The sequence below is a fragment of the Ipomoea nil genome, unplaced genomic scaffold, assembly GCF_001879475.1.
Source record: "Ipomoea nil cultivar Tokyo-kokei standard unplaced genomic scaffold, Asagao_1.1 scaffold2845, whole genome shotgun sequence".
Classification (NCBI taxonomy): domain Eukaryota; kingdom Viridiplantae; phylum Streptophyta; class Magnoliopsida; order Solanales; family Convolvulaceae; genus Ipomoea; species Ipomoea nil.
In genome coordinates, this window is record NW_017619273.1 from 1,697,902 (window position 1) to 1,723,987 (window position 26,086).

Genomic DNA, 26,086 nt, shown 5'->3' on the forward strand with positions numbered 1-26,086 from the left:
CTTCTTTAAACCAAGTATAAAAAACATTTGTGACATTAGTAGGGATTGGAAGGTGGGATTCTCTCCAAATGGCCTTTGCATAATCACACACCACTAATGAGTGCATAGTGTCTTCACATGTGATGCCACACATGGCACATAAAGGATCAACTTCCACTCTCTTTATAAGCAAGTTCTTGGTCGTGGGGAGGATATCTCTCAAAGTCCTCCATAAACCGGTACCGGTTGTGCAGGTAAATTAAGTAAACTAGTCTGGAGAAAAAAAGAAAGTGGTGTGCAGGCAACCAACCCAGGTTGAAAGATAGGGTACGTCAAGTTGAGACGTTAAAAGAAGCGCTGCTTGGGAGGCAACCCAAGGTTTTATTTACATTGCGTATTTTAATTTTGAGCATTTAATTTTTTAATAAAGTTGTTTGTTTTTTAGAACTAACAATACAGGGATCGCAAGCCTATTCCGAGAAGAATTCGAGACAAAATTTGGACACGAAGGTCGAACTGAAGAAAACCCGTGGCCACGCGTAAAACAAGGCGCGAAAGGGGATTTAATACCCAGTGCCGTTTTTTAGTTTTTTGTGGCCCTGTGCTCCTAAATAAATGAGGCCCTACGGTCTCTATCAAAAGTATAAGCGCAATATTTAAAATCAATATCGTTAAATATATGATTTTTATTTATATATGATTTTCAATATAAAGAAGAAAAATTCAAACAACTTTATTTATTATAAATAAAATTCTAACATAATGCAAATTAGAGATCTTTTATTTAAAAACAGATGTTCTTCTAGCATTCTTTGATGCAAATTCATCAATCAACTCTTCATAATCTACTTTATCCAAAAGATCATTTTCAATAGATATCATTGCTAATCCGTTAAGCCGTTCTTGTGACATTGTAGAGCGTAAGTAGGACTTCAACAATTTCAACTTGGAAAAACTTCTTTCTGCAGATGCAACAGTAACAGGAATAGTTAATAAAATTCTGTATGCAATAACTGCATTAGGATAACAATCAAACAATTCCAAATCTTTCAAAATTTCAATGGGTCCTAGTTTTTCATTAACATACAACTCTCTTCTTAGTTTTAACTCCACATACAACTCATCTCCATTAATATCCGAATGTCCATTATGCTTAAGAGAATTTTCAAGACGACTACAGGAAGACTTCAAACTCATATCATCTAAAGAACTTAACCTGTCAGAATTAAACAAGAAACCAAATATTTTCTCATACTCTTGAAATTGCTCAAACCTACTTTTAAGAGAAACAACAGCTTGATCAACAATGAAAAAATAATAATTAACTCTAAATGAATCTTCTGCAGATAATGAAACTTCTAATGATGCATTTGAATTTTCATCGAATTGTTTTTTTCTACGGATTTCACGTCTCTTAGGAAAAACGGGGTCTATATCCATTTTAATAGCAATTTCCTTAGCAGAATCCAAGGCATCATTAAAACCACTTTCTCTATATTTCTCAAAAAAAGAAATCAATTCCTCAATTTTTTCGAAAGCAACATCAATAAGCATGTCTTTGGATTGCAAGTACTTGCTAACAAAATTAATACGATACAATATATGAAACCATATTACTATAGCCACCAAAAATTCAAAATCACCAAGTTCATTTGTTGCTAGAGATTTAGCTTCACTTCTTACTAAGGAATCACTATCAACATCTGCAACTTGGAGTAAAGCCTCTCGTATTTCTACCATTTGAAATCTTATGGCTTGAACACTCTCAACACGACTCTCCCAACGAGTGGAAGATAATGACTTAAGAGTTAAACCATGTACATTATCTTTCAAAATACCCCATCTCTTGGTAGATTTTGCAAAAATTGTATATATACGTTGTATGACTCCAAAAAAATCTTTTGCTTTACTACAAGCATTTGCCATATCACATAAAACTAAATTAAGACTATGACAACCACATGGAGTATAAAAAGCTCTAGGATTTTCATCTAAAAGTCTTTTTTGCACACCTTGATGTTTACCCTTCATATTTGACCCATTATCATAACCTTGTCCACGTATATCAAAAATATTAAGATTAAGAAGATGCAATTCATTTTGCAAAGTACTAAAAAGACCTAGTCCAGTTGAATCATTCACATTCAAAAATCCTAAAAAAGACTCCTCAATATTAACTTGATGTGTAGAGACATCAACATATCTTATTATTAATGACATTTGTTCATTGTGGCTAATATCAGGAGTACAATCAAGTATTACAGAAAAGTATTTTGCTTGCTTTATTTTTTTTAATATTTCAGATTTCATCGAGGAAGCAAGCAAAGATATTAATTCATTTTGAATGCTATGACCAAGATAATGAAAGTAAATTTCTTCATTTTTAATACGCCTAACATGTTCTTGGATAATAGGGTCAAATTCGGCCACCATCTCAACTAAGCCTAAAAAATTTCCATTGCCATTTTGATACAATTTTTCATTAGTACCCCGAAAGGCTAAATTACGTTTGCCAAGAAACTTAACAAAAGAAATAATTCTTAACAAAACTCTTTTCCAATGATCTTTCTCCTTTTTAATTAATCCTTGAGCAACTTTGTCAATGGTTTGATTTTTCTTAAACCTTTGACGCAAATCATACCAAGTCGTCATATTTTTAATATGCTCCATACATGTCTCATGTTCTCTAAGTCTTTCACCAATATGAGCCCAATCATTGAAACCTTCATTTGTTAATTGACCTCTACCAATACCATTTTTAAAGATTTTGCAACAAAAACAAAAAACTCTATCAAGCTCTTTTGAGTAAACTAACCATTCTCTATCACATTTTTCGCCATTTGATAAAACCCTAGTATACAAATTTGCATTAAATTGCCTAGAAAACTTATCTTTAGGACCTTTTACAATAGAATTATCTCTCTTAGGACCATTGATTACTAATAAATCAATCATTTTCGAATCAAGTCCATCCCAATTTCTTGGATCAAAAATATCACAATTGTTAGTTTCATATAAAGCATCTGCATCATCATCATTGTTGGGTGAATTATTCATTTTTTCATTCTCTACTTGATCAATATTTTCAATATTAATATGCACATTGTTACCATTTTCAACATTAGTATCATGATTATCCACATTGTTTTCATTATCAACATCAACACCAACATTTGGATTTTCAGAAAAAATTTGTGGTGTTTTAATTATAAACTTATCTAATGCTCCTCTTTGTAATTGTTGTAACTCTTCATTTTTTTTTTGTTTCTTACGTTTTTCATAACCAGATTCATATTTCCTAATGCCGGGAGCCATAATATGCAATTCACAGATTCAGCAATTGAAATCAAAGTTATCAAACAACAATATTCTAACAAAGAGGCAAGGAGCAATCACATTACACATATAACATATAAAATTAAAAATTAAAAATTTAAAGTTAAAAAGGATTGAAACAACCTGATTGAAAAGTCCTTATTTTTTGTTTATTGTCTTGGTCGGTTACTGCCTTACTGCCGTCACGCCGACCAGCACAGCAGCACTCCCGCCTCTCCCCGTCTCCCGGTAACAAGCCAACACCGAGTACACCGCCACAGAATCTATAATATCTACAACAAGACTTGCAAAAAGTGCCAAAATGCATAATAAATTTGATTAAAACAATTTTTCAAAAAAAAAAATGATTAAAACAATTTTTCAAAAAAAAAATTGATTAAAACAAAACGCAGAATAAATTTATTATGATTGCTGAGTTGCTTACCAGTGAGTCAGTGACCAGAAGGGGCAGAACCGCATAAGGAAGAAGGCAAGAAGCCAGAACTCCAGAGTCCAGAGTCCAGAAAAGCGCAGAATCCAATAAGTCCAGAGTCCAGAGTTCGTATTGCCTTGCCGGCGTGATAACTATTAACTAATAATGATATATATGATTTAAAAACAAAGATGCAAATAAGGAGGAAACGCCCAGGTTTAAGATTGAAGACTTCACCGCTTCCAGTCTTCCCGATTTCGTATTTCCGTGAATCCGTGCAGAATCGTCGAAGAAGACTAGAAGAATAAGAAGAGTAGAAGACTAAGATGAAATTCGTGGAGTGTGCAGCCTTTGCCGGAAACGCAGAAGTGTGGACGTCGAAGAAGACTAGAAGAGTAGAAGACTAAGATGAATTGAACTCTGAATCTCTGAACTTATTCCTCTCAATCCTCTACGGCCCTGCCAATCATGAATCGGCAAAGAAGACAAAGAAACATCGGGAAACAACATTATTGATTACTCAATTAATTCTTTCATAAATTTTAATTAACGTTGGAGAAAACTGATCGGTTTAATTGTAAAAAAAAAAAAAAATTTTGTTTAATTAACGGAGAAAACTGATCAGTTATTCCTCAGAATTTTTTTTTTAATTTGTGAGGTATATTAGGTATACTACTATACTGGGCCTCTAAAATTTGGGGGCCCTCTAAAACTGGGGGCCCTGTGCGGTAGCCCAGCTTGCACAGCCCCAAATCCGGCCCTGTTAATACCCCATTCACGCGCCTGGTCACGCCGTGACCACGTCGTGAATAGGGCCTAGAGGCGGAGCGTCAATAGGCCATTCAGGCCCACTGTTACGCCATGATAGTGGCGTGAATGGGAGTGCGAAAATGTCAAAACCCTAGTGTAAGGTTCGATTCTTCCCTTGGCTAATGTCTTCACTCTATCATCTTGTGATTTGCCCCCTATTCTCTTAAAAACCAGAATCCTTTCTTGCAAAAATAAAATCTTCTACTCATATTTTTCCTCTATTTTGTGAGCAATACTTCAAGGAAACTCTAGCAAGACCGTAAAGGTAACATCTTCTTTCCTTCTTGTTATCATTTCTCCTTTAGTTTCCTTATTTCAAAGTATGGTATGAAAGATTGCATCTTTAAGATATGCTTGCATCTATAAGTGCTAGAACACTCTTACTATTCTTTGATAAACACTTGGATTGATAAAGTTTGTATCTTTTGCCATTTGCATTGCTTGAAACCTTTATGAAAAGCTTTTCTACGCTAGTATATATGCTATGCAATTTGGGTTTGCTTGAATTTGTATTGAATGATAAAATTGTTTATTGAAGTATGCAATAGGATGATAAATGGGTGCTTACAGGATTTTTATTTGATTTTTGGACATCCGTTTTGCGTAGTTCTAAATTCAAGTACGCATGAATGTAGGATATGTCGTCCATTTGTTTAGAAATAATTTGCCTATGATTCTTGTGTCAAAACCCATGATTATTAAAAACTTTGTCATATGTGGGTTGTCAAACGATGTGTGGTAGATTTATAAAGTGTGGAAATCTAAAAGATGAAAAATGCTTATTTGCTAGAACTTGCTTACAAAATTTAACCGCTATTTTTTCTAACCATTATAGGTCTAACTCTCTTAGGCTCATATTAGTATATATATATATATATATATATATATATATATAGGGAAGGGTTCATGTGCGGGTATAGCTTCCCGTGCGGTTAGATCTGAACCGTTGATCAAATCTAGATCAACGGTTCAAATCAATGAAAATTAAAAAAAAAAAAAACGCGTGTTTGGAAGAAAGCCACGCACCTTAAGTGTTAGATCTTAAGCACAAACTCACGCACATTAGGTACAAAACCCACACACATTAAGCACAATCTCACGCACATTAAGCGCAAAACCCACGCACTTTAAGTATTAACTCACAGACCTTAAGTTTCAACAACTACTGACATTAAACACAAACTCACGCACATTAAGTACAAAACCCACACACATTAAGCAAAATCTCACGCACATTAAGCACAAAACTCACGCACTTTAAGTATTAACTCACAGACTTTAAGTTTCAACAATTACTGACATTAATCACTAACCTCACACACATTAAGCACAAACCCTACGCAAATTAAGCACAAACTCCACTCACATTAAGAACAAATCTCACGCACCTTAAACACAAAAGCCCACACTTTAAGTTTTATCAACTACTCACATTAAACACAACCCCACGCACATTAAACACAAAACTCACGCACCTTATGCACAAGACTCATGCATCTTATATACAAAACTCACGCACATTAATCACAGAACCGCTCACATTAATTTTGACCTAAATGCAAAAATAAAAAATTGCCACCACGTATTTTTTTTAAAAAAAATTTTGGTAATCTTGGACGTTGATTTAAGCGAGATGAATGGCTCAGATTAAATCGCACAACCGCACCTGAGCACCCTAACCGCACCAGAATCTAATTCTATATATATATATATATATATATATATATATATATATATATATATATATATATATATATATATATATACACACACACACACTAATATAAGAGCTCAAGAGAGTTAGGCCTATAATGGGTAGAAAAAATGGCGGTCAAATTTTTTAATCAAATGAATGGCTAAAATTGATCAGATTTTAATTTTTTCTTAAGATTTCCTAATTTATCCTTAATGAATATGATTATCTGTTAACTTTTCCTTTAAATATTATCTTTTCTATTAATTTATGTTAGTTCACCGTTAACTTACTCATTGATTTCAATAAGAAAGATCTTAGGTTCGAACCTCATCCCAATCAAAGTTGACATAATTAGTACTCTATTTTACTCTTATTAAATTAATATTAAAAATAATAATTTAGTAGCTACAAAAAAAAAAAAATTGATATGCATTTCTTTAATTTAGAATTATGTACCAGGACTATGTGGTCCAATGGTACCCGGGTTGGACTTCCATTTGGAAGATTGTGAGTTCGAGCCTCTGTGGAGGCGTTATTAGCTCTTTGTGTTTCAGTAGGTTGAGAAAGTATATGAACAGATACTACATTGTAATAGAGCGAGTAGCATTCAAAAAAAAAAAAATTTAGAATTATGTGTCTACAATGTCTTTATTCAAAAAAAATTATTCATTATCAATAAATTAAATAAGAGATCAGAAATAATTTCATTAGTTATATTGTATTTATTTTTCTCCAATAAAAAAATTCTTTACATTCAAATTCATAAATTGATTATATTCGCTACATTGTCCCTACAATGTCTTTTTTTTAAAAAAAATATTCATTATCAATAAATTAATTAAGAGAAATAATTTTATTAATTATATTGTCTTTATATTTCTCTAATGTAAAAATTCTTTACATTCAAATTCATCAATGGATTATATTCACTACATTGTCTATTATCTTTTTTTTTGTGCACTATTTTTTAATTAAATATCAAAGTTATAATACAAAATAATGCTATATATTTATTTACCAAGTATTTTATTCATACCATGAAAAAATTAAAAAAAAAATGTAATTAATAAAGCCAATCATATTAACTACTTGAGAGATTTGTTGACAAAGTATTCAAATCACACAACAAATTGAAGTGAGAACTACCTCGCAATGTCCTTGTTTGACAATTAGCAGTTAGCCTTATCGGATTATATTAGCGAATTTGACCAGCGAATTATATCAACGGTTAGTAAAAATATATTTGAAAAAATTAGATGTTTAGATTAACATATAAAATGACCTAACGTTATATAATAATAATAATAATAATAATAATAATAATAATAATAATCCTTTATCCTTTATATAATAAAGCTATATGGTTTGAGAAATAATTAATGTTACAATTAATGCCACAACATCCTTCATTATATATATATATATATATATATATATATATATATATATATATATATATATAAAAGCACAACATTTAAAAAATAAAATAGTTATATATTATATAATCATATAAAAAATATACTTTTAAACAATAAAATAGCTATATATTATATAATCATATAAAAATGTGTTCAATTAGAGTTTAAATTTACACATACAAAATTTAAAATTTGCTTTTCAAATTAATTATCTTAGTTATTATTCGTATTGTGAAAATTATAATATAAATGAAATACAATTAAGAATAAATCAATGTAATTATGTAAATTCTCTCTATAAGTTTATTTGAATATGCACATAATTAGAGATTATAATAACCATACAAAATTATAATTTTAATTGTAATTTTGTATTCTATAAAAATAATAAATACTTGACCAATGGAAGCTTAAAAATATTATTATATTAAATAATTTAAAATATTTTAGTTTTTTATTTTTTATTTATATTTATAATAACATAATTTTTTTCCGTGCATCGCGCGGGTGAATAATAATAATAATAATAATAATAATAATAATAATAATAATAATAATAATAATAATAATAATAATAATTTTTTTTTATAAATAATAATAATTAAGCCAATCATATTAACTACTTGGGGGATTTATTGACAAAAAGAGTATTCAAATCACACAACAAATTGAAGTGGGAAACTATATCGCAATGTCATTGTTTGGCAATCAGCAGTTAGCTCTTCAATATTAGTATATATTTAATATTTTATGCCCTAATTTTTATTTGCTCTCCCTTATGTCCCGTATTTGGCTTCAACTATACCTATACAATTATTTTATTGACAATTATAATCAATCTTGACTATATTATCTTGCATTTGTAAACTTAGAATTGCCTATTTAAATAGGTAAATTTAACATTCAATTATCTATGCATGAACAATTCCAATATAATCTTGCCTTGATATACTTTAAAATACTTATTTAAAAAAATTAATATTGGGCATTATTTCAACCGTGCAATGCGCGTAAAAATCCTTTATATAATAAAGCTATATGGTTTGAGAAATAATTAATGTTACAATTAATGCCACAACATCCTTTATATATATATATATATATATATATATATATATATATATATATATATATATATATATATATATATATATATATATATATATATATATGCACAACATTTAAAAAATAAAATAGTTATATATTATATAATCATATAAAAAATATACTTTTAAAATATAAAATAGCTATATATTATATAATCATATAAAAATATGTTCAATTAGAGTTTAAATTTACACATACAAAATTTAAAATTTGCTTTTCAAATGTAATTATCTTAGTTATTATTCGTATTGTGAAAATTATAATATAAATGAAATACAATTAAGAATAAATCAATGTAATTATGTAAATTCTCTCTATAAGTTTATTTGAATATGCACATAATTAGAGATTATAATAATCATACAAAATTATAATTTTAATTGTAATTTTGTATTCTATAAAAATAATAAATACTTGACCAATGGAAGCTTAAAAATATTATTATATTAAATAATTTAAAATATTTTAGTTTTCTATTTTTTATTTATATTTATAATAACATAATTTTTTTTCGTGCATCGCGCGAGTGAATAATAATAATAATAATAATAATAATAATAATAATAATAATAATAATAATAATAATAATAATAATAATAATAATAATAATAATAATTGTTTTTTTATAAATAATAATAATTAAGCCAATCATATTAACTACTTGGGGGATTTATTGACAAAAAGAGTATTCAAATCACACAACAAATTGAAGTGAGAAACTATCTCGCAATGTCATTGTTTGGCAATCAGCAGTTAGCTCTTCAATATTAGTATATATTTAATATTTTATGCCCTAATTTTTATTTGCTCTCCCTTATGTCCCGTATTTGGCTTCAACTATACCTATACAATTATTTTATTGACAATTATAATCAATCTTGACTATATGATCTATGCATGAACAATTCCAATATAATCTTGCCTTGACATTCAATTATCTATGCATGAACAATTCCAATATAATCTTGCCTTGATATACTTTAAAGTATTTATTTTAAAAAAATAATATTGGGCATTATCTCAATCGTGCAATGCGCGTAAAAACTAGTATTAGGATAAGTGCAATCATACTATTTTTATAAGTTTGGATAAAATACTTAATTTAATGGATAGTGAAATTTTATGAACATATTAGGTTTCATACCGCCTATAAAAGCAGCATCAAATTGGTTCTTCCAAGCACCAATGCAACTTGATTGAGTCATGGCAACCCATTGCTTCTTTGCAGCTATTCTCCTCTTTGTCACCCTTCAAACAACAGGTTGTTTGCATTTGTAATAGTATATATTAGACTTCAATTCCTTTATTTTAATTATTTAATTTTCTATTTCAGAAAATAAGTTTATTAATGCTCATTTGTCTTTTTCTTCCCAATAAAAAAATTCTAATTAATAAACGTACCAGTATTGTTTAGATAAACAAATATGTAAATTTTAGTAGGTTTTTTCTTTTTTAAAAAAAGAGAGATTTTTGGGTAACTTGTAGAAGCTTGATTGGTAAATTATTCAAGCAGCTAGCTCAGTTTGTGGGCAAGAACATGATCGAGCATGAATAATTGTAGTGTGAGAGTTATACGTACTCACTAGTAGGCTTCTTATGGACATTAATTAGAAAGTAATTCTGTCACATCCTTTTACTTAATGAGTCATTAAATCATTCTGATTTATCATATACTATTTTGTGGAGTCCCCGAAAAATGTACGTATTATTAAAAAAAAAATTTCTTTTTCGTTATATTATTAAAAAAAAAAAAAGATTTTTGGAAACTTGTAGAAGCTTGATTAGTAAATTATTCAAGCAGCTAGCTCAGTTTGTGGGCAAAAACATGATCGAGCATGAATAATTGTAGTGTGAGAGTTATACGTACTCACTAGTAGGCTTCTTATGGACATTAATTAGAAAGTAATTCTGTCACATCATTTTACTTAATGAGTCATTAAATCATTCTGATTTATCATATACTATTTTGTGGAGTCCCCGAAAAATGTACGTATTATTAAAAAAAAAAAAAATTCTTTTTCGTTATATTATTAAAAAAAAAAAGATTTTTGGAAACTTGTAGAAGCTTGATTAGTAAATTATTCAAGCGGCTAGCTCAGTTTGTGGGCAAAAACATGATCGAGCATGAATAATTGTAGTGTGAGGGTTATATGTATTCTAGTAGGCTTCTTATGGACATTAGAAATTAATTCTGTCACATCCTACTACTTAATGAGGTTGAATCATCCTGATTTATCATATACTATTTGGTGGAGTCCGGAGAAAAATGTACGTATTATTGCTAGAGTTTGCTGTAATCATTAATTAATTAGGAGTAATTGATTTGGATTTTGATGTTTATATATCTACTATATATGCAGTGGCAGAATCGGTTGGTGTTTGTTATGGGAGGAATGGAAATGATTTGCCATCGGAACCACAAGTGATTAACCTGTACAAGCAAAATGGGATCAGCAGCATGCGAGTTTTCGACCCCGTCCCGCCGGTTCTCGATGCTCTCCGGGGATCCCAAATCCAAGTCATTCTCTGCATCCCTAATCCCACCCTGCAATCGCTCACCGATCCCGCCGCCGCCGACCAATGGGTCCAAACCTTCGTCAAGAACTACTATCCGGATGTGAAATTCAAGTACCTAGCTGTAGGGAACGAGGTTTTGCCTAACACCCCCTCCGGTGAGTTCGCCGCTTTCGTTCTCCCGGTGATGCAGAATGTGTACAATTCCTTGGCGGCTTCCGGGTTGCAGGAAGAGATCAAGGTCTCCACGGCGACGTTCTCCGCGATTCTGGCTAACACCTACCCGCCGGCGGAGAGCGTGTTCCGCGACGACGCCAGGGAGTTCGCCGTCCCGATAGTGCAGTTCCTGGCGGAGAAGAAATGCCCTCTACTGGCCAATATTTACCCGTATTTCGCCCACATCGGCGACCCGGATAACGTTCCCCTCGCGTCCGCGCTGTTCGAGAACTCCGCCCCCAACGACGCCGGATACACCAACCTGTTCGACGCAATGCTCGACGGGTTTTACGCTGCCGCCGCTAAGGTAGAGGCGCCTAACATCGACGTTGTTGTTTCCGAGACCGGCTGGCCTTCTTCCGGCGGCGGTGATGCCGCGACCGCTAAAAATGCTGAGGTTTATTACAGGAACATGATTAGCCATGTGAAGAGTGGGGCTGGAACGCCATTGAAGCCTGGAAAATCAATGGAGGTTTACCTGTTCGCCATGTTCGATGAAAACCTGAAAATTGGGGATGAAACTGAGAAGCATTTCGGCCTTTTCTCCCCCGATCAAAAGCCAAAGTATCAAATTTCTTTACAATAATTCTTCGCCGCTCCTAGCTCCATAATATACTCCGGAGTAATAATAATGTATCATTTTTATGAATAAGGATGGATCGACAAACTTAACTGTAGAATTGTTGTATTTATTAAGTGGAATAATAAGTTTGAATTCCAAACAAGTATTTGGGCTAATGTAGATGAATTGAGATTCTATCTCTTGATTTCTCTGATCTCATTCATTAGTCTCATCAGTTAATTGAACGCACATTTGAAAACTGCAAAATATACCATGAACTAAGGTTTAATTTGGCACCCAGTTCAAAACAACATTCAAATTATGACCATGTTTGGTAAATGGTTTTTAGCTGTTAGCTGATTGATTAATTATAGGCCCAGTTCAAAACAACATTCAAAATACACTGCCGCTGGTGAGACTCGATCCCTGTTTGAGCACATACATCATATAAGGTTAGGTTGAGATGAAAATTCCTAATGTTTTTACAAAATTGATTGATTGATTAGATTTATTAATCAAATTAAAGGAATAAACACTCATATAGTCTCTATAATATATGATAAATTGCAGACTAATATAAATATAATTCAGAAAGTAATTTAATCTATATTTAATTTAATTATATTGTTTAATTACCCTTAAAATTCAAGTTTGATCATTAATTTACACTCAAATTAGCTTATACTTAATGATAGTTGCGGAAATTGGTATTGAGGATTCTTGTGCAAGCACCACCAAAAGCATGTGGTACGGTGGAAGTTGAAAGTTTGGCGATAATGAAGGGAAGCGAATGGAATGTGCTTAAAATAAGGGATTCAGAAGTGATTCTAAGGAAGTTATGAAGGAGGTGAGGGAAGAATTATAAATGTAGTTAGTGGGGCCAGCTGCCGAACTGCGGAAAAGAATATAGTGTAAAAGTTGGATGAGCAAGGGATGACCTGGGATAGTTAAGCACGTGTAGTATCGAGAACAAAATTGTGTAACTGATTATTTGGCAAATATTGCTGCACAACAAAATGTTTGTTGATGTGAACTTTCTGAGCCTCCATACCCTAGTGTTTGGTTGGAAGGAAAGATTCAAGGGTCAAATAGGTCATCGAAGAGAAGTTCAGATGGAGATAGCAGTGGATTCGCTCCTTGAGATTCCTTCGATGGCGGCTACCCATCGGTCACCGGAAGACCAAGATCTACTAGAGAGAAGCACTAAGAAATCTAAGAGGGGCCGTGACGCGATGCTTTCATCGGTGAAGCAACCATCAGAGGGTTTAGCCAAGGAAACCCCCATCGGCGCAGGGGTGTCTACTCTGGACTCCAACTAATGGAAAACCCCAGACGCCACACCTCACCAAGCGCGGTCGCGCAGGGAAACTTCCCTACCTTTGGTTGAGGATGAGGATTCGGATGACGATATGATGGATGAGGAAACGGCAAAGTCTGAGTACCCGGTTATCTTGGTAACAAAAGAAGAGAAGAAAAGACTACGGCGTCCTTGGCGAAGGTCTTTGGTTATTAAGCTTTTGGGGAGAATTATCAGCTACTCTTATCTCCTTCAAAGATTGGAACACATGTGCAAGACATAGGCCCCTTTCGAACTAATAGCCTTGGATCAAAATTATTTCCTGGCCAAATTTGAATCGTTCAGAGACTACGAGTATGCGAAATTTGAGGGTCCTTGGTTGGTGTTAGGCCATTATCTTGTTGTTCAAGAATGGGTGCCCAATTTTGACCCCCTGAACAACAAAACCAAGAAGCTTCTTGTATGGATTCGGTTTCCAGCGCCGCCTATGGAGTATTTTGATGAACCGTTCTTGAAGAGGATTGGCGTAGGGATTGGCTGGCCGATGAAAATTGACACCACAACAAGCATTGCTTCGAAAGGGATGTTCGCTCGCATTTGCATGGAGGTTGACCTTACAAAGCCACTGGTGTCCAAATTTGTGTTAAACTTCAAGGAAAGACCCATTGAATATGAAGGTTTCCAGCTCGTCTGCTTCAAATGCGGAGTCTACGGTCACCTACAGGAACAGTGTGGAGGCCATGGTACTAGAGCCGCGAATATTCCTGGACAAGGTGGAGGGACCCAAGAGCCAATTGTACAACCAGTGGTTAAACAAGTTCCTTCCGAGAAATATGGCTCGTGGATGCTGGTTACTCATAAAGAGAGATGGCCTCGCAACACTGCTCCAATTTACCCAGTTGATCGCCCACCTGCTCAAAGAAGACAGATGTCCCCAAAAACTGAGCAGATAGGGGCTTGGGATCGTCATCCCTTTTTGCTACTCTTGTCGGTTTGGAAGATGATGGGGAAAACCAAAACTCAGTCTGGGCAAGATGCTAGTGCACTTCTCCAATAGACGGAAGGGGTCCTTCCTAGAATTAGGAACAATTACCGCAGCCGGAGCAAACTCTGGAGGAGCCAAACCAGAGTGTCTTACCTTAGTTTGTCTCCCAAAGTCAGCCGCATTTGGCTTCCGGGGAGGGCTCAGAGGAGGCACTAGAAGGAGTCTTGGGAGGGGCCATGCACCAAACAGAGCAGCTGCGGAGGCTGAGCATACAGTTGTTCGGGGTTCTAACCAAGGGAGGAACATCACAACCATGACCATCCACCATGCCAATAGCACCCCAACTGCCTCACATGCAAATGATTTTTTGACTGGTTTCAAAGAGCACCTACCAGACCCAGGTCCTTCGCACTTGGATGTTGTTCTTCAGTTTGATGAAGTTATGGTTGATGATAAAGGTCCTGGTGCCCCTATTGGGCCGATTGCTCCCTATCTGCCGCGTTCTTGAATGCGTTTTGTTCTGTTTCTTTTATGTTGTTTATGTCGTGCCTCATTTGGAATTGTCAGGGTGCGGGTGCGGCGTCAAGAGAGTTTGGTCGCATCTTTAAATTTTTTGCTAGTTCTTATAATCTGGCGATAGTTTGTTTGTTGGAAACCAAGGTTTCGGGTAGCCATGCTAACACCATCTGCTCTCGTTTTGCTTTCGACGAGTGGGTTAGAGTGGAAGCGGTCGACTTTTTGGGGGGTTTATGGGTGTTCTGGAAGGATTTCATTGATGTTGTCATTTTAGATACTCATCTCCAATTTATCTCTATGCAAGTGAATGATGGGCAATCCGATCCATGGCTATTAACAGTCGTGTATGGAAGTCCTAATCAATATCTTCGCAGGCGGCTCTTTGCGGATCTATCTTACCAAACGTTCAACTCCCAAAATCTATGGCTAGTAGCTGGGGATTTTAACGCGGTTACCTGCCAGGATGAATCAAGCAACGCAGACCACTTTTCTACAGTCAGGTGCAGGGACTTTAATGAGTGAATTTTTCAGGAAGGTCTGCTTGACTTAGGCTTTGTTGGTAGCAAGTTCACATGGATAAGGCGTTTAAACACGCCGTTGTACAAAGGCGCCCGACTTGATCGAGCTGTTAGCAATGTAGAATGGAGAGTTAACTTCCCGGACACCATGGTGGAGCACATACCAATCATGGGTTCTGACTATGCCCAGGAATTTTAAGTTTAACATTGCTTAGGCCACACATCCTTCCTTTCAGTCTTTAATTCGGCAAACCTGGAATGACAAGGTGGGCATGGCTGCCAACATGAAGGTCATGGCATCAACTCTAGCCAACTGGAATAGATGCACTTTTTGTAACATATTTTACAGGAAGAAGCGACTGATGGCTAGGCTAGGGGGGATCCAACAAAGCTTAGCTCTTAATCCAAGACCATATCTCATCAAACTGGAAAGGAAACTGAGAAGGGAACTGGATGAGACACTCTATCAAGAGGAACTAGTTTGGTTTCAACGTTCAAGGGAAAAGTGGATCTCATCAGGGGATTGCAACACACGTTTTTACCATGCCTCAACAGCAACGAAAAAGGTTAACTCAAGCTTCAGCACATTGAGGAACGAGGAGGGTGTTTGGATCACGGAGGACCATGTCAAAGCACATGTTCAAGATTATTTTCTTAATCCTTTTGCAGATGGTTCCTCTGCCAATGCCACTGGGCTTCCACACGGACAGTTCCCTACTATTGTTGAGTCTGATTGGAATAAAATCAACGCTCCCTTCGACATAGATGAAATAAAGAATGCTATCTTCAACATGTCCGCTTGCAAGGCACCGAGCCCGAATGGTTTTTCAGCCAGCTTTTTCAGAAAACATGGCCTATAGTTGGAAGCTTCGTAGTGAAATATGCCCAGGAATTTTTCGACAGTGGTTGCCTCCCGGTTGGCATCAATGACACCTTCATTGCACTCATTCCGAAGATACCAAATCCGGAAATTGTGAAGCAATTTAGACTCATTGGCCTATGTAACGCACTATACAAGTTAATTACCAAAGCTATGGTGTCAAGACTCAAGATTTTATCAATGCAGCTGGTAGGATCTCACCTAAAAAGTTTTGTACCCGGGAGATCAATCACGGATAATATCTTAGTTTATCAAGAGGTCTTGCACTCTATGAAATCTAAGAAAGGTGCTTCTGGTTGGCTTGTCCTGAAGATTGATCTCGAGAAAGCCTATGATAGGCTCTCTTGGGACTTTATTGTTGATACTTTGCAGGACATTGCCCTTAATCAATCATGGAGGAGGAACATTCGAGAATGTATCACGTCATCAAGGCTAGCTGTGCTATGGAACGGGAAGCAAACGGAATGGTTCAAACCGAAAGGAAGAATTAGACAAGGGGACCCTCTCTCTCCTCTATTATTTGTGTTGTGCGTAGAGAGGCTTAGTCACTTAATTGACGAAGCTGTTCGGCTTGGGCGTTGGAAAGGTATTAAATTAGCAAGAAATGCACCTCATATCTCTCATCTTTTTTTTTTTCGCAGATGATCTGGTTCTGTTCGGGGAAGCAACATTCGAGCAGATGCATGTAATGAAAGGCTGCCTTGATTAATTTTGCCTCTGTTCGGGTCAGAAAGTAAACTTTCAGAAATCGGCTATCTACTTCTCAATGAACACTAGCTTGGAGCTGCAGCAACAGATTATCAATGTGGCCGGAATCCCAATGGTAACAGACATGGGTAAATATCTTGGTATCCCCTCGATCCATGGGAGGCTTAAGAGTGATTCGTTTGCGGGCTTAATGGAGCGCATATAGTCAAGACTTGCGGTTCGGAAGGCCAAAACCCTCTCATTTGCAAGTAGACAAGTCCTAGCGCAGTCAGTGCTCTCGTCAATACCACATTACACAATGCAATCAACCCTTTTACTTGCGGGTGTGAATTCAGCCATTGAAAATCTTGTGAGAAACTTCTTATAAGGCAACAAAGCTGGTGAAAAGAAATGTCATTTGGTTAATTAGGACACTGTTACCAAAAGTAAAGCTTCGAGGGGCCTGGGTATTCGCAAAATGGAACAAATGAATCATGCTTTCCTTGCTAAACTCGGATGGAGAATCCTCCAGAATGATGACTGCTTGTGGATTCAGATTTTTAGAGCTAAGTATGCGTTCCTACCTAATGATGTTTCAACTTGGCACCTCAAAGCTAATTCGTCTAACGCATGGAGAGGGATCATTAAAACATTTCCCATCATTCAAGAAGGGGGTGAAGAAGCAAGTGAGAAATGGGGGAGATACTTTGTTTTGGGTAGATAAATGGCTGATTGATAGACCACTTATAGACGAGGCGATTGCTATAGTTCCTGTTACTGACATTGGGAGACATGTCTCCAGTTACTGGGACTGGTCTGAGGGAAGGGGATGTGCCTGGGAACAACTAAATCATCTCCTGCCTAAACTCATACTCAGAAAGCTAGCAGCATTCATTGTATATACTGAACCTGAAGCAACTGATTCTATTGGCTGGAGCAAAGAGACATTGGGCGAATTCTCAGTAAGCTTAGCTTATGACATTGCGATTGGTGTTTCGAGTCCGGTGGAAGCAGCAAAGTGGAACAACATCTGGAAGTTGAAGGTGCCCAATCGTGTCCAGTCTTTTCTTTGGCTGGTTGCCCATGGGAGAATCATAACAGAAGGGGTTTCACCTCGTGTGATAAGTGTTGGAAGTGCGGAGATCTGATGGAAGATATCGACCATGTACTAAGGAAATGCCTGCAGTTGATGAACTTCTGAACCTGATTCTGCCTGCGTCTGTTACTAGAAACAATTCAGCCCCATTTTCAGTTTGGTTGCAGGTCAGTACTATGAAAGGTGGCGGAAATCCTGGAACCTTAGATCCTTATTCACCCTTTTATGGGGGATTTGGAAGTGGAGAAACGAGGCTGTGTTCAACAACATAGTCCACCCTCTCAGTTACAAGGTTTCTTGGGTTCATAAACAATTCGATGAGACAAATAAACCCTTCAGCATAAATAAGAGAAAGGCGTGTTGTGATGGTCAAGGTGCATGGAAAACTTTGTGTTGGTCGAAGCCCCATGAGGGTTTTGTTAAACTTAATGTTGATGGCTCAGTCTGCTTGAGATCCTTTAGGGCAAGCTGTGGAGGAGTTATTCGTGACAGCTATGGTACGTGGAAGCAGGGTTTTTTATATGGCATTGGAGGTTGTTCCCCGCTGGAGGCTGAGGCTTGGGCACTCTTGAAGGGCATCCAGCTTGTGGCGCATTTGGGTTACGGGAAGGTGTTAATTGAAAGCGATGCAAGTGAGGTCGTCAACTACATGAATGACTGCAGACCTCCGTCCATCGCTACCCCTTACATCCTAGAGGCTTGCAAGAAAGAGTTACGTTGCTTTGAAGTATCTCGCATTGATGCGGTCTTCCGCGAGCAGAACAAAACAGCAGACTATCTTGCTGCCCTTGCAAGACACACCTCCAATGGTATTCAGCTATTTCCTCACCCATCGGATGAGGCTCTCAATTTTCTAGAGGATGATTTGGCTAGTATTCCGTCATGGCGTTTTGTAAATATGGATCCTGAATTTTTTCTGTTAAACTCTCGGGTATTCCCCTTCCATGTGAATTAAAAAAAAAAAAAAAAAGGCTACCGAATTGCACATGATAATGCAATTCGACCACTAAACCTAAAAAAACTACAATTGGATCTCTAAACTAACCAATTTCATTCAATTTGTCCAATTTATAAGTTTTTCCACATTTTAACAAGTTACTCATCCACCTAAGATGCATATGTGGCATTTTTAAAAAAAATAATTTATTTTTAAATTAATTTTTTAATGTTTAATAAATAAAAACAAAAATAATTTGTCGGGAGAAGATGCGACACTGGTGAAGCTGGTGGAGTAGCACAGGCTGCGAAACTGGTCGCTAATTAGCACCGGTATACCAAGGCGGTCGGGGAAGTCGTGCCGGTTGCGGTTGTGCAACCTGCTAAGACCTGTCGTGCAGCACTGCCCGTTCTCACCGGATGAGAACACCATTATTCTCAGCGCGTATGCTGTGCACGACAACAAATGGCTGACGATCGCGCGCCTTTTGCCCAAGAGGACGGACAATGCGATAAAAAACCATTGGAACTCCACTCTCTGGCGGCGGAAGCGGAGTTCGAAGGAGGCGGCGCGGCGATGGATAAACGAGCTTGGTTGGATGAATCCTCGTCCGAGTCTAAATTGGAGGAGCAGAGTAAAATCGGCGGTGAATGTGGCGGTACGGAGGATGTGCTACGACTAGACGGGCTGGGGACTTCGCTGCCATTGTTCCCGCCGGGAGGAAAATCAGTGGTGGATCCACCTATCGGAGAAAACTCAGCGTATTAATGGGGTCTGCTATAATAGGAAACAAATTAACAAATTATATTTGTTTTTATTTATAAGCATTAAAAAAATCAATTTAAAAATAAATTATTTTTTTTAAAAAAAATACCACATATGCATCATAGATGTAGGGGTAACCTGTTAAAAACTGGGAAAACTTGTAAATTGGATGAATTGCATAAATTCGGTTAGTTTAGGGATTCAATTGTAGTTTTTTTAGATTCAGTAGCATAATTGCATTATCGTGTGCAGTTCGATGACCTATTTGACCTTTATTCCTAGTATTATTAAAAAACAAAATTCTCCTTCCGTGTATTCCCGCCCAAACAATAGAAAAGAAATAATAATAAGTAATACTTATTAAGTAATTTCCGTTTACTTTTCTATAATAATCATTAGTACTTATTATGAAATGATAATAATCTGTCAATTATGGAATAATAATACTTATTAAGGAATAATAATAATCATTCAATAAAAAATGAATAATAATCAGTAATATTTTTCTTTTTCATTTTCAGTCAATTAGGGATCCTCCTCCGTTTCCTTTTTTTTTTTTAATTATTATAATAATCAGTAATACTTATTAAGGAAAAATAATAATCAGTCAATTAGGGAATAATAATACTTATTAAAAACAAAATTTTCCTTTTTAACTTTTCGCCCGAAAACTTAATAATAATAAGGTTAGTAGTAAAAAATTAGTTATTAATAATTTAGATTAAAATTACAGGACATTATTTTACTATTAATCTAATGAATATAAGGAAGATTTTGGATCCTCCATTGATAGGCTGCCGCCTCTGCTCATTTTGCGGAGGCGGCACCGGCCTCCTCTCGTTACTTCCCCTACTCCAACCGTCTCTCAATCGCCTGTCCTTCGGCCTCTCCTCCGTTGCTGGCACCTCTTCCCGCCTCTCTTCCACTGTCACCATCTCCTCCGGCACCTCACCGACATTTCTTCCTCCTTCACCACCGTCCCTCGCCATCTCCAACTCCATATCCAAGCTTCTTTACCTTTTTTCAACGGTTCAATATATATATATATATATATATATATATATATATATATATATATATATATATATATATATATATATATATATATATATATATATATTATACATAGCAATGCTGGGTAAACAGGCATGGACATTTCTAACTAAACCTGACTCTTTGGTCTCAAGGGTTTATAAGGCAAGGTACTACCCAAAAGGAACCTTTTATAATGCTAGTATGGGGAATAATCCCAGCTTCTGCTGACGCAGTATTATGGCTGCACAGGATATGGTTTGTGGTGGTGTCAGGCGCAGAATTGGGAAGGGGGAAACAACTCTTATTTGGGAGCACCCATGGCTCCAAGACCAGCAGGACCCAATGATCCACACAGAAAAGCCCCCTTATTTGAACGATGCAACTGTTATGGGACTCATAGATCAGGAAACACAGACCTGGGATCAGGATATTCTGGCGGATATTTTTGACCCCACTGATGTAGCTCGTATATCCAGAATACCAATATCACCGGACAATGAGGACATGTGGTATTGGCATGAGGATCAGGGAGGTAATTATACTGTGAAAAGTGGCTACAGACACATTGTTGGAAATTATGATAACACTGCAAGTTTTTTGATAAATGGGTGAGTTTATGGAAGCTCAAAATCCCCCAAATGGAAAACATTTTTGTGGAAAGCCTTGAACGATATTCTCCCTACCACAGAAAATTTGATTATAAAGAGAGTGGAAATTCAACCTACATGTGCCGTGTGTGGGATTATGAATGAAGATACAATGCATGCTTTAGTAACATGCGATTATGCTAGTTCCATTTGGGCTCAATCTCACCTTCCAATCCACATGATTACAACAAATATTTTTTATACTTGGTTTAGTGATCTATTAAATGTTTTAGACGCTGACCAGATTATTCACACAGTTGCAATTTTATACTATATTTGGAGAACCAGAAACGGAGCGGTATGGGATGCATACCTACTGCGGCCGCAAAAGGTGGTTGCTTCGGCCGATGCCGTGGTGCATGCATGGCGTCAGGCCCATCCGTGTCGACACAACCTGCATGGACCGACAGCCCCTGGGGCGCACCAGTCTGCCGTTACCACGGCGCCCATACAGCAGCAACCGATCCTTGCCGAAGACAAGCCGGTCTCGCCACATCACCACGAGCCAACACGGAAATGCTACTTCGACGCTGGTTTTATGCCAACCATGGGGAAAGCCACAGTGGGGGCGGTCCTGATCGACGAGGAGGGGAGATATATATTGGCTTTCAGTGCACTCTTACCAGACTGTCTTTCTCCGCTTATGGCCGATGCACTTGCATGCAAAGAAGCCCTGTCTTGGCTATGAGGTCGTGGGGAACGATCGGTACAATTATTCACAGATTGTTTAATGTTAAAGCAGTACCTATAACAATTGTTTGAACACATACATCGTATAAGGTTGATATAAAAATTCCTAATGTTTTTACAAAATTTATTGATTATATTTATTAATCAAATTAACCGAATAAACACTCATAGTTTGGATGGAAGGAAAGAATTCATAGTATTATTAAAAATAAAATTCCTCCTACCGTATATTCCCATCCAAACAATAGAAAATAAATAATAATAAGTAATACTTATTAAGTAATTTCCGTTTCCTTTTCTATAATAATCAGTAATACTTATTAAGTAATTTTCGTTTCCTTTTCTATAATAATCAGTAATACTTATTATAGAATAATAATAATCTAAATCAATTATGGAATAATAATACTTATTAAGAAATAATAATAATAATAATAATAATAATAATAATAATAACAATAATCATTCAATAGAAAATGAATAATAATTAATAATCAATAATATTTTTCTTTTTCATTTTCAATCAATTAGGGATCCTTCTCCGTTTCCTTTTCTATAATAATACATAATACTTATTAAGGAATAATAATAATCAGTCAATTAGGGAATAATAATACTTATTAAAAACAAAATTTTCCTTTTTAACTTCCCGCCCAAAAACTTAATAATAATAAGGTTAGTTGTAAAAAATTGGTTATTGATAGTTTAGATTAAAATTACAGGGCATTATTTTACTATTAATTATAATATTATGAATATAAGGAAGATTTTACGAAAAAATATAAAAGAATATGTCATTAATAATTTAGATTAAAATTACCGCAAAGATTCTTTTCTATCCCTAATACAATTTTACTTAATATATTACAGAATCTCCAAATAATATATTAGAATTGTTTATAATTTCATCTTTAATTTATTATCTAAACTTATTAAAGAATAATAATAATTAGTCAATTAGGAAATAATAATACTTATTAAGGAATAATAATCAGTAAAATATTGTCATTTTCCATTTTCGGTCAATTAAGGATTTCTCTGTTTCCTTTTCTATAATAATCAGTAATACTTATTAAGAAATAATAATAATAATCGGTCAAATAGGGAATAATAATACTTATTACACTACAAGAAAAATCGCGAATCGCGATGGAAAATCACTACGGAAACTATTCCGTCGTGAAATAGCGACGGTTATGGCAACGGAATAGTTTCCATTGCAAATTCGCGACGGAAATTAATTCCGTCGCGATTTTTGGCGCAAATGAAAATTAAACCCGCGAAATCTTGGCGGCAAAATATTCACGATGGAATTTGCGATGGATGTAAATTAAGTCGTCCATTTAGCGACGAAAAATACAACGAAATGATATTCCGTCGCAAAATGACGACGAAAATTGCGACTGAATTTTCATCCGTCGCGAAAGAAGGATTTTTTTTTTAAAAAAATAAATATTGCGACCGAATTAACGACAAAATTAATTCCATTGCAATTGTTTCTTAAAATTTTTGTTTGTTTAAAAAAAAAAAAAGAAGATAATTTAATACTTGTCTTGCATTTTAATTCCGTCACTTTCATTTAGGGTTTTCCTCTTCAGATCTTGTTCTCTCGTCTCCCTTTAGCACTCTCCATCCTCAGCACCAACAGTGCAGCACAGCAGCAAACCTCCATAGCCATGTTCTCCGACTGCGACGCTTGCCACTTCGCCGTGACCTGCAATAAAAGTCACCGCGAACGCCGCCATTGACGGATAGAGTTGCCATTGACGAAGACGCCGACCCCACACGCCACCGCCGACGCCACCGTCTGTAAGTTAATATTTCAAATTTTTATTTATTTATTTCGATTTTTTGGTTATTTATTTTGAATTGTTGTTCTTTATTTTGAATTTTTGGTTATGTGTTTCGAATTTTTGTTGTCATATATATATGTTTTAATATATTATGATTATTTTTGAAGTTTTAGTGTTTCGGGAATCCATCGATTTGCTGTTTGAATGGACTTTTCCATAGCTTTTGTTGAAGAACTTTGATTTTTGTTTTCGATTGGAATGTTTTAGCAGTTAATCTTTGGAGTTATCCGAGCTGAGCCCTTGATTTTTAGAGAATGTATCTTCAGCAGAAATGTGTGATATTGCTTCTTGTTGCAGTGATGTATAACTATCAACCTGATTGTTCTGCATTTCTGTGTGAATCAGACACATGCTTTATTTATTGTGATATTTTTGTTGTATAAAAGATGTGGTATATAAAGTGAACTTGGTTTAGTTCTATTGATTGTGATACTCGGTTGAATTTGCTACTAAGAATCCTAATTTTTCTATTTATTGAAGTCATATAGTGCCCTGTTAATACTTCTGCATGCTAAAACAGGCATGAGAGTAAAATATTAGTTTGGCTTGGCAGGAGAAGATTTTGTTGTATGTACAATTTTGATTTATTTAAGTTTAATTTTTTAAATGCTTATCTTAAATTGCCAGCCCTTCTCTATTGAGGTTTTGTGCGATTTCAGTTATGTGATGCTTTGCTCTTTTGTTTAGACTTTATCTTTTGGTATTGCAGGTTTTGTTAAACTTCAATTCCAAGGGATACTTAGGACATGGAGCAAATTTGCCTTTGGTTAGGTTGGTATCTGTAACAAGTGTTATCATTCCAAAAAGTGCTTGATGAACGGTTTCTCATCCATGTGGATTTTCTTCTTGTTTCCTTTGTCAATTACACTTAATGAGGAGCCTTTCTTTAATGACCAGTTCAGAATGCCAACGAAAAATAGTGTACCTTGTTATGAACTTATGATGTCAGTTGTGAGTATACTGTTAACTCATGCAATTTCAGTGTTACACTTAAGTTTGCATATGACATATAGAGGGTGGTTTGTATCTCCTCAAATAGTGTTTACTTCTTAATAATTATCATTTATTTGGTTGGTACTGAGTTATAATTAGTTTCTATGGACGTCCATGTACTCTACTGATTAAAGATCTTTGGTCATGAATATTGTTTTTATTTATTCAGGATACATGGGCAGCCAAAAACTGTTAAAGTTGCAGCAAACCTTGTCAGGTTATTAGCCAACAATAACAAGGTATGGAATTTTTAGTCACCTTGAACATGCAAAGCATTCACTATTTTTTCTCAAACTTGTTTCTGTGCCTCACCCCTGGTCACAGCACTATGTACCAAACATGTATTGATATATTAAATATATTACTTAAGCTGCCTTGTCTTTTGACAGAAATTTAGTCTCCAGCTATTCAGTTCCAAAGAGTGACTTGTAAGTTCCCTGAATATAGTCAACTACTTGTTGATATTTGTTAGATTGTTGATCATTTCATTTCATTAAGTTTGCAAATTGATGTGATGCATAATCCCATTCATGATTTGTAGTAGTGGAAAATCGTCTCGATGTAAGTTTCACTGCCCACCAATTGTGTGAGAAAACTATTTACTTATTTACAATAGCTTCTCAGGGTTTTACTTTGTCTACAGGACATTCTCTCTTTATAAATTGTGGAGCAGACAGAAAATGGAGAGAAGTAGATGATAATAAATTATACTATGATGCGGTTCGCGGACATGACAAGAAAAGAAGAATTTATGGACTTAGTTCATATTGTGGTTCCGTTGATCTTAATGTGTATTGTTGTTTGTTAAGACTACTATATTGTTGTTTAGATTTGAATTTAACTATTATTATTTATTAAATGTAGATTGATAATGTATTATTAATTGAAATGGATTGATAATGTTTTATAATTATGTTATTTTTTAGAATTAATTGTGTTTTACTATGCCATTGTAGTTTTATATTAAATAATATTTTAAAAGCTCATAAAATTATTTAAAAATATTAATTATAAATAAATATTTAAAAAATAATTAAAAAATGTTACGAAATTGCGACGGAATAGCGACGGAAAAAAGAGTATGGCGACGGAATATGTGTTTCTAAAATAGCGACGAAATTAGCGTCGGAATAATTT

At 35.2% G+C, this 26,086-nt stretch overlaps 2 protein-coding genes and 1 long non-coding RNA gene across 3 annotated transcripts; 2 read left to right on the forward strand and 1 right to left on the reverse strand.

The window, feature by feature from the left end:
- Positions 1–739: 739 nt before the first annotated feature.
- LOC109159803 (zinc finger MYM-type protein 1-like) lies at positions 740–3,294 on the reverse strand. The gene has a single exon (XM_019307915.1). It carries the CDS (start codon positions 3,292–3,294, stop codon positions 760–762), a length of 2,535 nt encoding a protein of 844 aa, XP_019163460.1. The 3' UTR covers positions 740–759.
- Positions 3,295–9,937: 6,643 nt separating this feature from the next.
- LOC109159712 (glucan endo-1,3-beta-glucosidase, acidic-like) lies at positions 9,938–12,247 on the forward strand. The gene is made up of 2 exons (XM_019307808.1): positions 9,938–10,019; positions 11,119–12,247. The coding sequence occupies exons 1-2, from the start codon at positions 9,962–9,964 to the stop codon at positions 12,072–12,074; spliced, it is 1,014 nt and encodes a 337-aa protein (XP_019163353.1). The 5' UTR covers positions 9,938–9,961; the 3' UTR covers positions 12,075–12,247.
- Positions 12,248–23,688: 11,441 nt separating this feature from the next.
- On the forward strand, positions 23,689–25,859 carry LOC109159713. The gene is made up of 5 exons (XR_002050639.1): positions 23,689–23,912; positions 24,666–24,727; positions 25,119–25,188; positions 25,339–25,377; positions 25,593–25,859. It is a non-coding gene; the product is annotated as an uncharacterized LOC109159713 (long non-coding RNA).
- Positions 25,860–26,086: the final 227 nt, after the last annotated feature.